General features: G+C 47.4%; 1 protein-coding gene across 3 annotated transcripts in view; it reads left to right on the plus strand.

The window, feature by feature from the left end:
* The window catches only part of Dock8 (dedicator of cytokinesis 8), a 201826-nt gene extending 188950 nt beyond the window's left edge, over nt 1-12876 (plus strand). For all 3 annotated transcript variants that reach the window (XM_028894144.2, XM_037205379.1, XM_037205382.1), the window contains 5 exons: nt 729-965; nt 4490-4633; nt 5815-5921; nt 11977-12147; nt 12568-12876. In XM_028894144.2, the coding sequence (XP_028749977.1) occupies nt 729-965; nt 4490-4633; nt 5815-5921; nt 11977-12147; nt 12568-12628 (720 nt within the window). In that variant the 3' untranslated portion in view covers nt 12629-12876. The remainder of the gene's footprint in view (nt 1-728; nt 966-4489; nt 4634-5814; nt 5922-11976; nt 12148-12567) is intronic.
* The last annotated feature ends 1571 nt before the right edge of the window (nt 12877-14447 follow it).

Raw genomic sequence — 14447 nt, forward strand, 5'->3', positions numbered from 1 at the left:
TTATGGACAGCTACTCCACCAGAGAAACTCTTCCTCTCCGTGGCTGTTTGCAGCTTCATCTCTAGGGAGGAGCGTGGCCAACAGAGGGGAGTAGTGGACATAGGGAGGGAGGGGCTCCAGCAGCCCACCCTCTTCCTGCATGTGGGTGGTCACAGCTGCTCTGATTCAAGACAGCAACAAGTACATCCAATCCAAGAAAAGCCCCACACAAACACGTGGGTACGTACACACACGGAGTGGGGTTCTTGCAGGGTGTCATTTAGCTGCATACAGAGCTTTGGCTTATAGAGTAGGCATGCATCTTACACTCACTGATGCTCATTTGAACATTCCAGCTGCTCCATCCTAGCACACACGTGGTACTATGCATTTTCTGAGTGTAAGCATTTGTACTGCCTGATTAGTAGGTCTTCATCAGGGCCACTCAGTAAGGAAGGTTTGCCTCCCTGGAACAGCAGATGGATGGATGCCTTTGCTGTGCTAGAGGAGGAAGCAAGTAGACCTCACTCTTCCCTGAAGCACACTCCCTTACACAGTCTCAAGAGCCTTTCTTTGCCCGAGGTGGAGAAGAGAAGGGCAGATTCTGAGTTCTGGCCTGAGGCATTCGGCACTGGTGGTTTTCTGATTGGAAAGGAGTGTTGTGCTCTGTCCCAGCATGCCCTTCCAAGGCGCCATACATCTCCTTGACTGGATGGCTCTTTCTTCCTTCTTCTCACCTCTTCCTCCAGGCCTACATACAGATCACTTTTGTGGAGCCTTACTTTGATGAGTATGAGATGAAAGACAGGGTGACCTACTTCGAGAAGAATTTCAACCTTCGGAGGTTCATGTACACCACCCCCTTCACTCTGGAGGGACGGCCCCGGGGAGAGCTGCATGAGCAACATCGCAGGAATACCGTGCTCACCACCATGCACGCCTTCCCCTACATCAAGACCAGGATCCGAGTCATCCAGAAGGAGGAGGTATGCCCCTGAGGGGAGTGGCCACCCCTGAAGGAGTGGGTCTGGGTCATCTCTGAGACCCCACACCAGCTCTCCTAATGAGACTGAAGGGGACCTTGAAGAAAAAAGAAAAAGAAAAAGGCTGGTAATCTCAGTACTGAGGAGACGGGCAGGTGGATTGCTGTGAGTTCAAGGCCAGCCTTATCTACATAACAAGTTACAAGCCAACCAGGACTATGTAGTGAGATCCAACAAATAGGTGCCAAGCCTGGGAATGCATGCCTATAACCCCAACACTCCAGAGGCTGAGGCAAGAGCGACTTGAGTTAGATAGCATTCTGGGTTGCATAGCAAGTCTAAAGCAACCTAAACTATGTAGCAAGAGCTTGTCTGAATAAGCCAAGGGCTGGATGTGCAGTTCAGTGGTAGGTCAGTTATCTAGCATGTACAAAGACGCCCTTGAAAACTAGTCTCTCACACTCATGGGGCCAAGGAATCCCATTCAGTTAGTTACACCTTTCAAAACAATACTTCATATTAAATATTTAACTCTTTAATATAGTATAGTTTTACATTTTACATATAATATGTAATATTTACACATAAAACATATTTAAATATTTTATGTATTTGTTATTTTGTATATTACATATAAGATATTTATATATAAATATATAAAATAATTTAAATCTATAGTATATGATATATTTGTTATGTTAGTTAATATTAATAAGTTATATGATATATTTATGATATGTATATTTTATATATTTATGTATAATATAGCATAACTCTTTCTATAGCATGGTTACATATTTAATTACAGTGTCATCTCTTTCCATTTTAATTATAAACTTACATAAGATGTCTATACAGTTGGCCCTTCATATTCCCAGGTTTTGTGTCCATGGAGTCAGCCAACAATGAATTAGCATTTTGAAGGGAAAGTTTACATCTATAAAGAATTTGTATGACCTTTTATCCTTGTCATTTTCCCCTAAAGAATATGGTAAAGCACCTGGCTACACGGCCTTTGCAGCCATCGGATGTGGAGGCTCTGACACTTCACTGTATGTTTCTCACTGCTGTGACCGAGTGCCTGATGGAAACAACTGAGGGGAAGATTTCCTGTAGCTCACAGTGTTCCAAGTCCCATACATGCATCATGGGAAGAAGGCCTACCGAGCCACTCAGTACACACCACAGTGAGCAGGAAGCAGACAGTGAGGCTTACAGGAAGGGGTCAAGGAAAAATAACAGCCCCCCAAGGGCATGCTCGCACAGACCTACATCACCCAGCCAAGCCTATCCTCTACACTTCATATCATATCTCCTGTCATCAATTCATCAAGAGATTCACCCACTGGTTATGTAGATTTCCATGGGAAACCAGGCCCCCAGTACGTGATGCTGTGGGTGTACTTCATGTTCAAAACACTGAACATCCTCAAATTTCAGTGTGGTTGGAGAGAGTAGTTCCCAGAACCAACTTTCCATGGAGAGATGAATGACTGTACTTAAATTTTAAATATTTTGTGCAGTGTTAGGTACTAAATTCAGGGCCTTGTGCTTGCTAGGTGGACACTGCACACTTCACCCCAGCCTTCTGTTGGAAAAAAAAAAAAAAAGTATGTACCTAAAGGCTGTAGGTATTTCAGGCGTTATTGTAGTCTTAGTTACTGGAGAGGGAACCACAGACAAGCCGCCCCCCTGAGCTGGTGTTCTATGTGGGAAGGGCACAGATGAGGCAGGCATGTCAACCTGACTTCCGGCTCCAGATTCTTCTTGTGGCTGTGCACAAAGCATTTGGCTCCAATTTCTTAATAAAAATGTTGGCAAGAAAGACCTTATGTATTTTGGAAGATTTAACCCATTTTAATAGAATCCATCACAAACACTCCATTTTTCCTTTAAATCCCTACAAGCTAATTCACATCCCATCCCTTTATATGGGACTGCAGCCTTCTCTAATTCGTGGCTTGACTGGTCACAACAGCATTGTCTGTTGTATAAACCACACCCAGTTTTCAGTTTGTTTTCCATGATGCAGAATGAAGCCTTACAAATCCTTGTTAACTGACGTGTGAGCAGATAGCTTCTGGATCTTGATGAGAGCCTAGCCCAAAGCCTTTTACAGTTGTCTTGAGTATACCTAATATGACAGGAATTTTTATAGCCACTCACTTTCATGACATCTTGCCCAAGCATTCCGCTTGATCTTCATAGAAACAACTCTTTCTTTCCACACCCTTAGTTCATCAGTTTATGTGTTATTCATTAAAATAACAAGTGTAACAGGCCTAATCAAGTCAGTGAGCAAGGAGAGGACTTGCAACCAACCGCTGCTTCTCAGGGCAGGAGCTGCATGGGCTGAACTGGCTGGAGAGCAGCCATCTAGACCACCATTGAGAGCTGCAGCTTCCTCAGGGAGGAACACTCACAGAGGGCAGAGGAGCCTGCCCTGGAGGCCGTCAACAGAAAGGAGGCTTCGTAGGTATCTAGTGTGGTTCTCACTGCTTTGGACTTTTGAACAGTAAGATATTCTCGGCACGACACAGAGACACATTGTCTACAAGTGTCCCTGTAGCCACATACAGTTCCCTAGAACTCCTCTGTGCTTTCCATTGCTTGGGCTGGGTAACAAAGTGCCATGGACTGGGTGGCTTAACCAACAGAAATGTATTGTCTCGACAGTTCCAGTTCAAAGTCAAAGGCTTGGCTGGTTGGTTCCTTGTGAGGGCTGAGGGAGAATCTGTCCCAGGCCTGTCCGCTGGGCTTGTCAAAGGCCATCTTCCCCCAGGGCCACTCACATCATTTGTCCTCTGTACACACTTGTGTCCTCATCTCCTAAGGATGCCAATTATACGAATTAGGTCCACCCTATTAAACGCACTTTAACTTTATTACCTACAAACGAGGTCACCGTCTGAGCCCCTGGAGGTCAGGACTTTAGCATGTGGATTTGGGGGAGACAGGATTTGACCCATCGCGTTCAGGAAGGCCCCTACCCCAAACCAGCAGAACTTAGCAACTAGATGGGTCCTGAAGAAAATGCTCTTCACCAGGGGTCACCACCAGGGTGAGTTGGAAAGGGCCCAGATGATGTCAAAAACTTCCGTGGTCATGGGAAAGAAGATCTTGGCTGCTGAACTTTCCCTTGTAACTTGTTCAATAATAGAAAAGGAAGCCCAACCAGATAGAAAGAACGTGGGCTTTGAAGAGAGGCATAATCGTGATCAGATTTGTACCTTAACACTTAATACACTTTGCGTTACTTACTTGATCTTATAAATCCCCCCTTTACTGTAGAGTAGGAAGAACAGGAGGGTGTTTAAAGGAGAGACTCATTTACGATGCTGAACATGTAGATGCTCAAGAAATGGCAAGCCCACCTCTCTATGTGACCTGTTCAGATGATTCCAAAGTGCCCGGAGAGTCCTTCCTTAGCTGCTTCTCCAAATCCAGGTGGCCTCCCTGCCAGGGTACCAGGTTTGCCGGGGTCTGGGGGAGCCCGTGACCTCACTGTACTGTTGTCTTCTGTTCAGTTCGTGTTGACCCCCATTGAAGTTGCCATTGAAGATATGAAGAAGAAGACCCTGCAGTTAGCAGTGGCCACTCACCAGGAGCCCCCAGATGCGAAGATGCTGCAGATGGTACTGCAAGGCTCTGTGGGGGCCACTGTAAACCAGGTAGGCAGGCTTCCCTACCAGCGGCTCGGCCGGGCTCATCCTTTGTTCATGAGGTCTACATCCTTCTTAGGACTTGATGATCAGGCCACATGCCGTCTTCCCAAAGAAAACCTGGACAGGAGTGGACTGTATTTAAGGGATGCCATTCTCTCAGAGTCTCTAATCTGGGACCAGATCTAGCCGTGTGTCCCAGAACTGGAGTCCTGCTGGAGAGAGCTGACGTGTGTCCAGCATAGGCAGAGCTATGTGCAGGGCTTGGGACTAATCTGAGAATGTGAATATGGCGAAGAAAAGGCCCAGAGCATCTACCTCCTTCCCTAGCTACAAGGTATACCCAGCAGAGCAAGAGCCTTGCCAACCGGGACTGGCCCAGGACTGTGCTCTTGGGCCAACTAAAAAGGTCGGTGCTTCTTACTCCTGTGAGAACCGTTACACATGAGTTAAGCATGGAACAAAGCCTGTCTCAGATGGAGAGACACACAGCGTGGTTAGTACCTTGTGTCTAGTGGGCTCCTTGATATTAGTTCTCCACACCGTCACACTCAACAACTCACCAGCCATCGTCCTTCGCAGCCAGCCCCTTCTCCATTTGAGGGTCCCCTGCAGAAGTTCTAAGTGCACTCAACATAAAGGGACCAGAGGTGTCAGACAGGAGAAAGACTATTGTATATCCAAGATTAGGGAAAAAAGTAGGATGTTTCTGCTCGTGAGTCCCAAGCCTATGAAGAACACGGACGCTATTTGCTCTCACCACCGTAGGCCACAGATGGCCTGTGCGTTTCTCTGGCTCAAACCAGGGCTTACACAAAATGGTTTCCTCCACTGGGGCTACCAGATAAGTAAATGGGATTGGACAGACAGAGGCAGTCCTTGCATTAGAGGAGCCCCCCACAGTACTTAGCCTTTGCTGCAGACATTACCTTGTGGTCTGAGGGGAAAGCTGTCGGGTTAGTATTTGGTTGAGAATATGCACTTACACTAGTCAGTATTCTCCTAAAACTCTGAGTTCTCCTCAGCAGTCAGGTTCCTGAGAAGTTCACCACCTCCCTAGGCCTTTTGTTTTCATGAAACAAGCTACAAAATTAACTGTTCAAACTAGGGAGCCCTCCGAGCATTCTCTCTCTCCCAAGTAATTTAATTTTCATTTCAGTATCTATATCGTGTTTCGCTCCCTCCACCAGGGACCGCTGGAGGTGGCCCAAGTGTTCTTGGCTGAAATTCCAGCTGACCCAAAGCTCTATCGACATCACAACAAGCTGAGGTTATGCTTCAAGGAGTTCATAATGCGGTAAGAAAGGAGGAGGCGGACGTGGGGGGTGGGGTGGCAGCGTGGGCACTGCTCAGCAATGCAGTGTTTGCCCAACGTGCATGAGGCCGAGGATGGCATCCCCACCACTACAAAACAGACTCCGGTTTAAGAACCCTGCCCGATGTGCAGGCACACACACATACACACACACACACACACACTGAAGCTCAAGAACCAGGGCAGTAGAGCAACCGTGCTTGGACTACCACTAAGAAACTAGCTCTTCGTGTGCAGAGTGCTTCACGGCCACTGTTGCGCTGTGCCCCACAGTCATGTTGTAAGACAGGTGGCGTCTTCTTCACTTTACACATGAGGCATGTGAGCTTTGGAGATGGGAGATGAATTTACTGATGGCTGCCACTTGGCAGCAGAAGAGCTGAGTCGCAGAAGGTCTTCCGGATCTTGGCCATTCCTATTCTGTCTGTGCTGATAGTGACTGGCACAATTAAGTCAAAGCTGTTTGCATTAATAGTATCACTATTTGTATATAATAGTATTATTAACCACATTAATAATGTGGTTCTGCAAATTGTACAGTGACTTACCTTAGAAACCTGAAACTAGGTGTTGCCTCAATTGGATAGACAAAGGGAAGGCTCTAAAACCGGGCCTTTGCAAAGAAGCCCCGTACGTCCACATGCGAGGCCAGCCTCAGCTGTGCAACTGACTTCTGTGCAGTAGCTGGTTCAGCCTCGACAGAAGATGGCCATTTGAGCAGGGCCGTGGGACCCCTGCAATGCAGATATGTACCTCTGGTCTCCAGTGGCCCTAGAGAATGACGAAGAAGGGTATGATGCCACTTCACTTACAAGAGAGAAGCATAGTACTAGTTGCCTTCACATCCAGAACCTTGGTGCCCTGTTTGAGTATAGGAATATTCTTGCAGGGCAGGTGAGGAGAAAGGAAGCTAAAAGTTGGTTTGCCAAATTTAGTGAAAACCCAGTAGAAGGCTGCTATTGGGCGAAATTAAAGATACTGCCTTTATCATAAGCTTTCTGGAGAAATGCCCAACATTGCTGTGTCTAGAGAACACTTCTTCCTGCAATGAAGCACAGATGCTTGGAAATAGGTATATACAATAGATTGCATCTATTAATGTTGGGTTTCCTTTTTGATTGCAATTCTGCCATTATATACAAGGTACATTTTCTTTACTGCATAGTAGTTTGTTTACTTTTGCTTTGTTGCCCTTGTACCAAGCCACATGGCTAAACATAGATAAGAATTATGCTAGCTCAGTCAGTAGAGCATGAGACTCTTAATCTTAGGGTTGTGGTTCAAGCCCCACACTGGGTGCCATATGAAAAAAGAGGGTTCTCTCCCACTCAGCAGTTCCCAAATAACCACTCAGGGCTTAATATTACTTATAAATGCTCAGCTGGTAGCTCAAGCTAACTAGCTCTTACACTTAAATTAACCCATAATTCTTATTCAAAGTCAGCGTTCTCTTAAAACACTATTCTCAGGAAGCTGAGGCAGAAGAATAGCTGTGAGTTTGCAGTTAGCCCTGATGGACATAGTGAGTTCAAGACCAGCCTAGGTAGCATAACAAAACCTTCTAGTAGCAATGTCCTGGGAAACTAGGCTGTCGGCCCACCATCCTGACTGCTCCTGGCCTGCTGTGCAGGCTTAAGGATGTCGTGGGTTCCAGGACTTCCCATACCTCTCTCTCTGTTTGCACACCAGGGTGGTACCTATCAAGTGCAGATTATGGTTCAGTAAGTCTGGAGTAGGGCCCAAGACTCTGACTTTTGTTTGTTTGTTTGTTTGTTTTTTGTTTGTTTGTTTGGTTGGTTGGTTGGTTGGTTGGTTGTTTGGTTGGTTGATTGGTTTAGGGATTTATTTTCCTGGTGGTTTTTGGCTTTCGGTTTTGGGTTTGGGTTTGTTGTTGTTGTTGTTGCTGCTGCTGCTGTGGTGGTGGTGGTAGTGGTTGTTTTGGCAGGGTCTCACCCTGTAGCCCCAAGTTGATCTCTCGCTTGCAACCCCCCTGTCTCAACCTCCCAAGTACTGGAATTTCAGGTATGAGTTACCATGCCTGGCTCCAGATTCTGTATTTCTGATGAGCCCTTGTACTACTGCATTGAGAGCAGCAGCCTTTGGACAGAAGCTGCTGCAGCTGCTTGCTTGCTTGCCTCCTGTTCATACTTCTCCCCCAGGACCCTCACCTTAACTCCTCGGGCCATCCCTGTCGTCCTTGTCACTCGATTCTTTTGCCTTCCTGCTTTCAAAAAACCAAATGGGCTCCAAGAACCATTCTGAAAGAGCTGCCGGTGCCAGCTTACACCCCACCCAGCACACTCTCTGTGAAGTCCCAGGCAGGAAGGCCATCGTGAAACAACCCTGCTGGCCTCTGCTGCCTTGTGACCTAACTAGTTAACCTCCCTTCTCCTTCACTCCACACTGATGGAAGCAGCGGTGGCCCGTCAAACTGTACGTTTAAAATGGCTGTTAGGACAGGTCAGTTACCCTCAACACAAGCAGTGGATGAAGGTTCTCCCTCCCAGGTGCTTGCTTTTCCAACCACAATGAGGAAGTCGCTGCTCTCTGAGAACGTGACAACAGTGTCAAGTGCTTTGCACTGGTGTGTCCTCTGCTTCCAGGTGGCAGAGGTGATGTCGCTGGAAGTCAGGTGTGGCCCCTGTTGGGCCTGTGTTTCAGTGAGCTCTATCTCCTCAGCTTCCCGGGAGGCTAATAGATAACCCAGAGCTCCACGATGACCCCAAGTCACCCTTCCCATGAGGACAGCTCTGTAGACTCGGCCCTGGCCAAGTCTGCAGTTGCTTCTCCTGCCTAAGACAGTGGCTCCTGACTCAGCTGTAACTGATCAGACCCAGTCAGAAAGCCTGGCAGCCTGGCTTACAGCAATCAGTACTCCTGGCCTCCTGGAGCTCTTCAGATGGCTGCCATTGAGGACAAAGTCTTCTCTCTTAGTCTCTTCCTAAGAGGAAATGCCAGAAACGCTCAAAAGCCCAGACGGACAAATGCCACACTTGTCCCTTCTTCTCCCCAACTCACTAGACCATCATAAACACTACAGTATTTTCCGTATTTTCTCACTTATCTGATTGTTCTCTTTCCTGCAAGGTCTTGGGGCTGGGGAGGTAGCTCAGTGGGTAAGAGCACGAGTTGTGCAAGCATGAGACTTTTATGAGGGATCTGAGTTCAAATCCCTAGTACCCACATAAAAAGCCAGATGTCTCTGTGCGTGCACCTGGGACCCCAGCATAGGAATGGGGCAGAGACAGGATGGCTGTGGTTTGCTAGCCACCAGCCTAGTTCCAGGTTCAGTAAGAGACTCTATCTCAAAGAAAAATCCTGACGTCTTCCCCTGGCTTCTACGTATGCACCTACACACACGTGTGCATACACATCACACATACAAACACAACATATAAATATTGGGGCTGGAGAGATGGCATTTCTTGCTTTTGCAGAGGACCTAGGTTCAGTTCCCAGCACCCATGTATAGCTTACCACCATCCTTAAATCCAGTCCCAGGGGATCTGATGACCTCTTCTGACCTCCATGGGCCCATGAAGGCAAAACATTCACACACGTAAAATAAAATAAATTTTAAAAAATTATAAATACTAAGTGATTCAGGGGACTAGAAAGATGGTTCAGTAGTTAAATGTGTGTACGTTCTTTTTTAAGGAACCTGAGTTTGCTTCCCAGCACCCACATTAGGTGGTTCACAACTGCCTGCAACTCCAGCTCAAGGGAGATTCAACACCTCTGGCCTCTTTGCACTCAAGTTTTCTCACACACACACACACACACACACACACACACACACACACACACACACACACACACAGCTCTTTGCCCTTCCTCATCTCACCTGTAATGAGCAAGAAGAGAACTAAATTTTGGTGCAGTGCGAGTCTCTGCTCTTCCAGCTCACCCTATCCCATGCCTTGAACACGCTCTCTGTCCCCATGCTCTAGACTAGAGTTCTGGGTGGGAGGATCGCTGGGGCGGAGACTGAGTTAGAACGGTTGTGCTGTACTCATGCGGTCCAAAAGTCAGATAACCACAGGCTGAGGATTTTCCTTTGTGTTGATGCTCTGCAGTTCGCTGCAGTGGCGTGCGCTGGGATCTGTTCTGTTTTCAGCTCTGGGCAGCTATCAGCCACTGCCGTTAGTTCTCCAGTGAGTCTAGCTTTACCTGTCTACTGAGGGCGTTCTAGCTCTGTGACTCCATTTCTAGAAGTTCTAACTCTTTTCTAGGACTGTTTGTCTTTTCATTTTCCTACTCTCTGTTGCTGTTTGTTAAGTTGTTTTGATGCTGGGTTTTCTGGCCACTCTTCCTCTTTTGTTTTATCTTACTTTGCTCTGTTAGCTCTAATTCCTTTCCCTTTTTTAGACGGGATCTCGCTGTGTAGACCTGGCTGCCCTCCAGCTCATGGAGATCCACCTGCCTCTGCCTCCCAAGAGCTAGGACTGAAGGTGTGCGTCACACCTGGCATATGGCTTTTCTCCCCTCTCACACAGCAGTTTCCTCATTTTTTGCATCTACGTTTTGGCTTCTAGTTCCTCTCATGAGCTCATCTTAGGTGGGAATTGCCCCTTGTGTGGGTGACTGAGCGCCCTAAGAAAGTGCGTGTCTGGCACAACTTTGTGTAGGCTTCTGATGCCTCAGGGTTTAAAGGATCAGGGGTGGTTCTTTTAATGCCTTGGAGAGGCAGTATGTGTGTGGTACAAGCCTCAGAAAAAAAAGCCTTTCATTTCGCAAGACAGCTTTCCCATTAAAGGCCTGGTGCTGATAACAACTTTATATTGGGTAGCGTCTTTCTAAGCTTCTTTGTCCAAGTAAGGTAGCTTTCTTCAAGGCCCTGAGCTGAATGCCCAGGGCTTAGGCAGAACCCAGCAGTTGACTCACACATCTGAAGCAGGGCCTAACAGTCTGCTTTTTGCTTTTGTTTGGTTTGTTTTGGGTTTCTCTGTGTAACAGCCCTGGCTGTCCTAAACTCCCTTTGTAGATCAGGCTGGCCTTGAACTCACAGAGATCCACCTGCCTCTGTCTTGTAAGTGCTAGGATTAAAGGTGTGTGCCACCACTGCCCAGCCACAGTCTGCTGTTTGAAAGCTCTGTAGGGATCTGATGGGCTATGAAGTCTGAAAACACTCTTGGTGGGGCTGCAGTGATGGCTCAGGGGGGGTAAGAGCACGTGATGCACAAATACAAGGACCCGAGTTCAGATCCCAGCACCCAGGTAACAAGCAGGGCTTGGTCCCACACCTTCCCGTAACCCCAGCAGTGAAAGGATGAGGGGAGACTGGAGGATGGTTTACTGTGCTGCCAAGGAAAAATCATAAGCCCCAGGTTCAGGAAGAGACCCTGCATCAAAGGAATGAGGCAGATGGTGATGGAGGAGGCTACCCAATGCCCTCCTTTGACCTCTGAGTGCTCGCACAGGCATGTGTACATCACACGTGTTTGCATACAACACACACACACACACACACACACACACACACACACACACACATATTAGAGGTTGTGGTTATAAACTTCACATCACAGTGACAAAAAAAAAACTACTTGCCAGAAATAAATATCTACTTGGCTCACAGTTTCTGGGGTTTCCATCTGTGGTCAACTAGATCTATTTGACCTTCAAAAAGGCAGGTGGGGGGGGGGCATGTTTTAGAAGAGGCTGTTCATCTCACAGTAGCCAGGAAGTCAAGAAAAAGGGATGAGGAGGCTACAGAGAAGACATACTCCCAAGATCATCCCTTCAAGGACCCACTCCCTTCATTGAGGTGCACCTCCTATTTCTCCCAATTGCCTATCAGAGTATGACACTATAGATAGACTTCTCCATGGATGCATTAGCTCCAAAGCCCCGGGATCCCATCACATCCCCAGAGCCTGTCAGCTGATAACCAGTGCTTGCACACCAGGCCTTGAGGAAACATTTTAGATACAGACCATAGTGGAGGTCCTCAAGAAGCCGACAACACACTGTTGTTGTTCTCCAAGTCACTAAAATACAGACCCTGAGGGCATACAAGCTCCTTTCTCCACCTCAGGTGTGGTGAGGCCGTGGAGAAGAACAGGCGTCTCATCACAGCAGAGCAGCGGGAATACCAGCAGGAGCTCAAGAAAAACTACAACAAGCTGAGGGACAGCCTCAGGCCCATGATCGAGCGGAAAATCCCAGAGCTCTACAAGCCCATATTCAGAATTGACAGTCAAAAGAGGTAAGAAGGGGCCAGGGCTTCCTCTCCCTGGGCATCTGAGGTCACGGGGGTGCCACAGATCTAGCTTGCTCAGCTGCTCCTGGCAGAAAGCCAAGACCCCACTGTGGATTAAGGGCCCGGAGTCAGGCTCCAGCCAGCCAACCTTTCCCCTGACCTCTCCCAATCCCTTGATATTGGCCTGGTACCAGTGCATTCCCAAGGCTACACAGTGTAGTTGGGGAGAGTGTGGTGTGTGTGTGTGTGTGTGTGTGTGTGTGTGTGTGTGTGTGTGTGTGTGTACAGTGTAAATGGGTCTCGGTTCCTCTTTTTATTTACAAAATTCACCAGGACCAATATCTTTCTGGTTCATAATTTCCCCACCCCTCTCTTTAAAAGGCCAATTAATTCTTCTGTGATCTCTCTCTCTCCTCTTAATTTCAGGGACTCCTTCCACAGATCTAGTTTCAGGAAATGTGAAACCCAGTTGTCACAGGGCAGCTGAGAAAAGCCACCTTTGCCTGTAGTGACTGAGGCCCTACTACCTGGAAGGACTCTCTGGTACGTCGACAGCAGCCGCCACCCAACACTGACTACCCAGCCCCTGCCCAGCCAGTGCTCTGGAAGCTCCGGGTCCATGACTGTGGAATGATACCCAAGTGTATTCTAGAACATCTTGGCCATGCCAGGGGCGGAGATATCATAGGTAAATCAGGAGTAACTGTATTTATTAAAGTATTTTCCTCAATGCTATACAAGCAAAGCCCAAGATGTTTCTGCTGAGTGGCCGGTCACTGTCCACCTATGATGTGACTTCTTCTGACCTATATTTGGATTTCTAAGATAAACTCAAATTGTGGAAGGAAGAGTGGACAACTGTCCTGCAGCCTATTCCAAGTGAATTTCACTCATCCCCTTGGTGGGAAGGAAAGACTAACTCCAGAAAAGTGGAACATTTTCCAGTATGTCTGTGAGAGGACGCCTTGGAAGCCTCTCCCTCGTGATGGCTGGGAATCTGGGATCCATTGGCCTACGGCTTATCTGTTGCCCCACCTACCTTGCTGGTCTGGGTGTCCTGTCACCTAGTTATCTCGGTGTCATTGCTTCTGTTAAGCTGAGTGAGGCCACCTGTGGGAGGGGACAGCTGTGGGAGACAGACAGCACAGGTTGTCCAGCCACATATCACTGATGGCGAATTCTCCAAAGGGGAGAAAGTCACCCAGCACATTTTTCTGATCTCCTCGATGCTTACTCTCACTTTCTCCTTTGCGGGGCATTTACCCACCAACCCCACAGTTTCCCAGAGTTTTCTTGAGTGAAAGCAGCAGGAAATATTAGATGGAAGGATTTAGATTGTGGAGATAAACAGAAAATACAGGATAGCCTCACCTATTCCAAGGAGCCCTGACTATCTCTGCCTCAGGGTATTTATAAAAACACCAAGGGGTGGAGCAAAAGACACCCCCCTACACCCCTAACACACACACACACACACACACACACACACACACACACACACACCCTGGCACAGCCAAGTGCAGACCATCTCAGACACCTGCACTCGGGCCTATGGTCCTAATCATCCTCTCTATGCGGACCCGCTGGGTAAAGCCATGAGGAACCTGAAAACGGGCTCCCACATTCTTTTTTCTTCTCTGGGACAATGTGGATTTTTATAAGGGTGACAGCTCTGCCTTCATTTCAGAACACTGTGTTCTCTGTCTGCTACAAAAAAAAAAATATTAACTTTGGATTCTTTTGACGATGTATGTTCAGAAAAAAGAGAAAATTATTATTTGAGAATTAAATTATATATTTTTCCTACAACTCATGACCTTGACTAATACTAAAGATGGAATAAGAAGGACAAGCAAACTGCTTCCCTGTGCAACTGCTGTTTGTTACTTTGACAACTCAGAGTGCTTCGGAGACCATGGGTCAGCGTGGCCTTGGTCAGCAGTGCCGTCCAGAGAAGCTTCTGTAATGCACCATCTAATCTCTCTGATCAGGATAGACTTCTCAGTCTCAAAGTGCTCGTTTGCACATCCATTGGGCATGCATTAACGCATATTCTTGAGGAAGACATTAAAAATTGAATAAGGCTTCCTGCTCTTATTTAAACAGTAGCATAAACAAAGACCTCGCTTGGCCCTTGATCTGAATATATATTTAAAGATGGAGTGGGGAAGAGAGGCATTTTAACATCCCAGACACAGCATAATGATGAGAGCCCTTTTGTTTCGGGCAAGCCCTGGAGAAAAGCTGGGGGGGGCCGGGGGGGTGAGGGGGGCACCCCGATCTGCTCCATCCTCTCTCCTTCAGGG

Source organism: Peromyscus leucopus, chromosome 1 (assembly GCF_004664715.2).
Source record: "Peromyscus leucopus breed LL Stock chromosome 1, UCI_PerLeu_2.1, whole genome shotgun sequence".
In the NCBI taxonomy this organism is placed as follows: Eukaryota; Metazoa; Chordata; class Mammalia; order Rodentia; family Cricetidae; genus Peromyscus; species Peromyscus leucopus.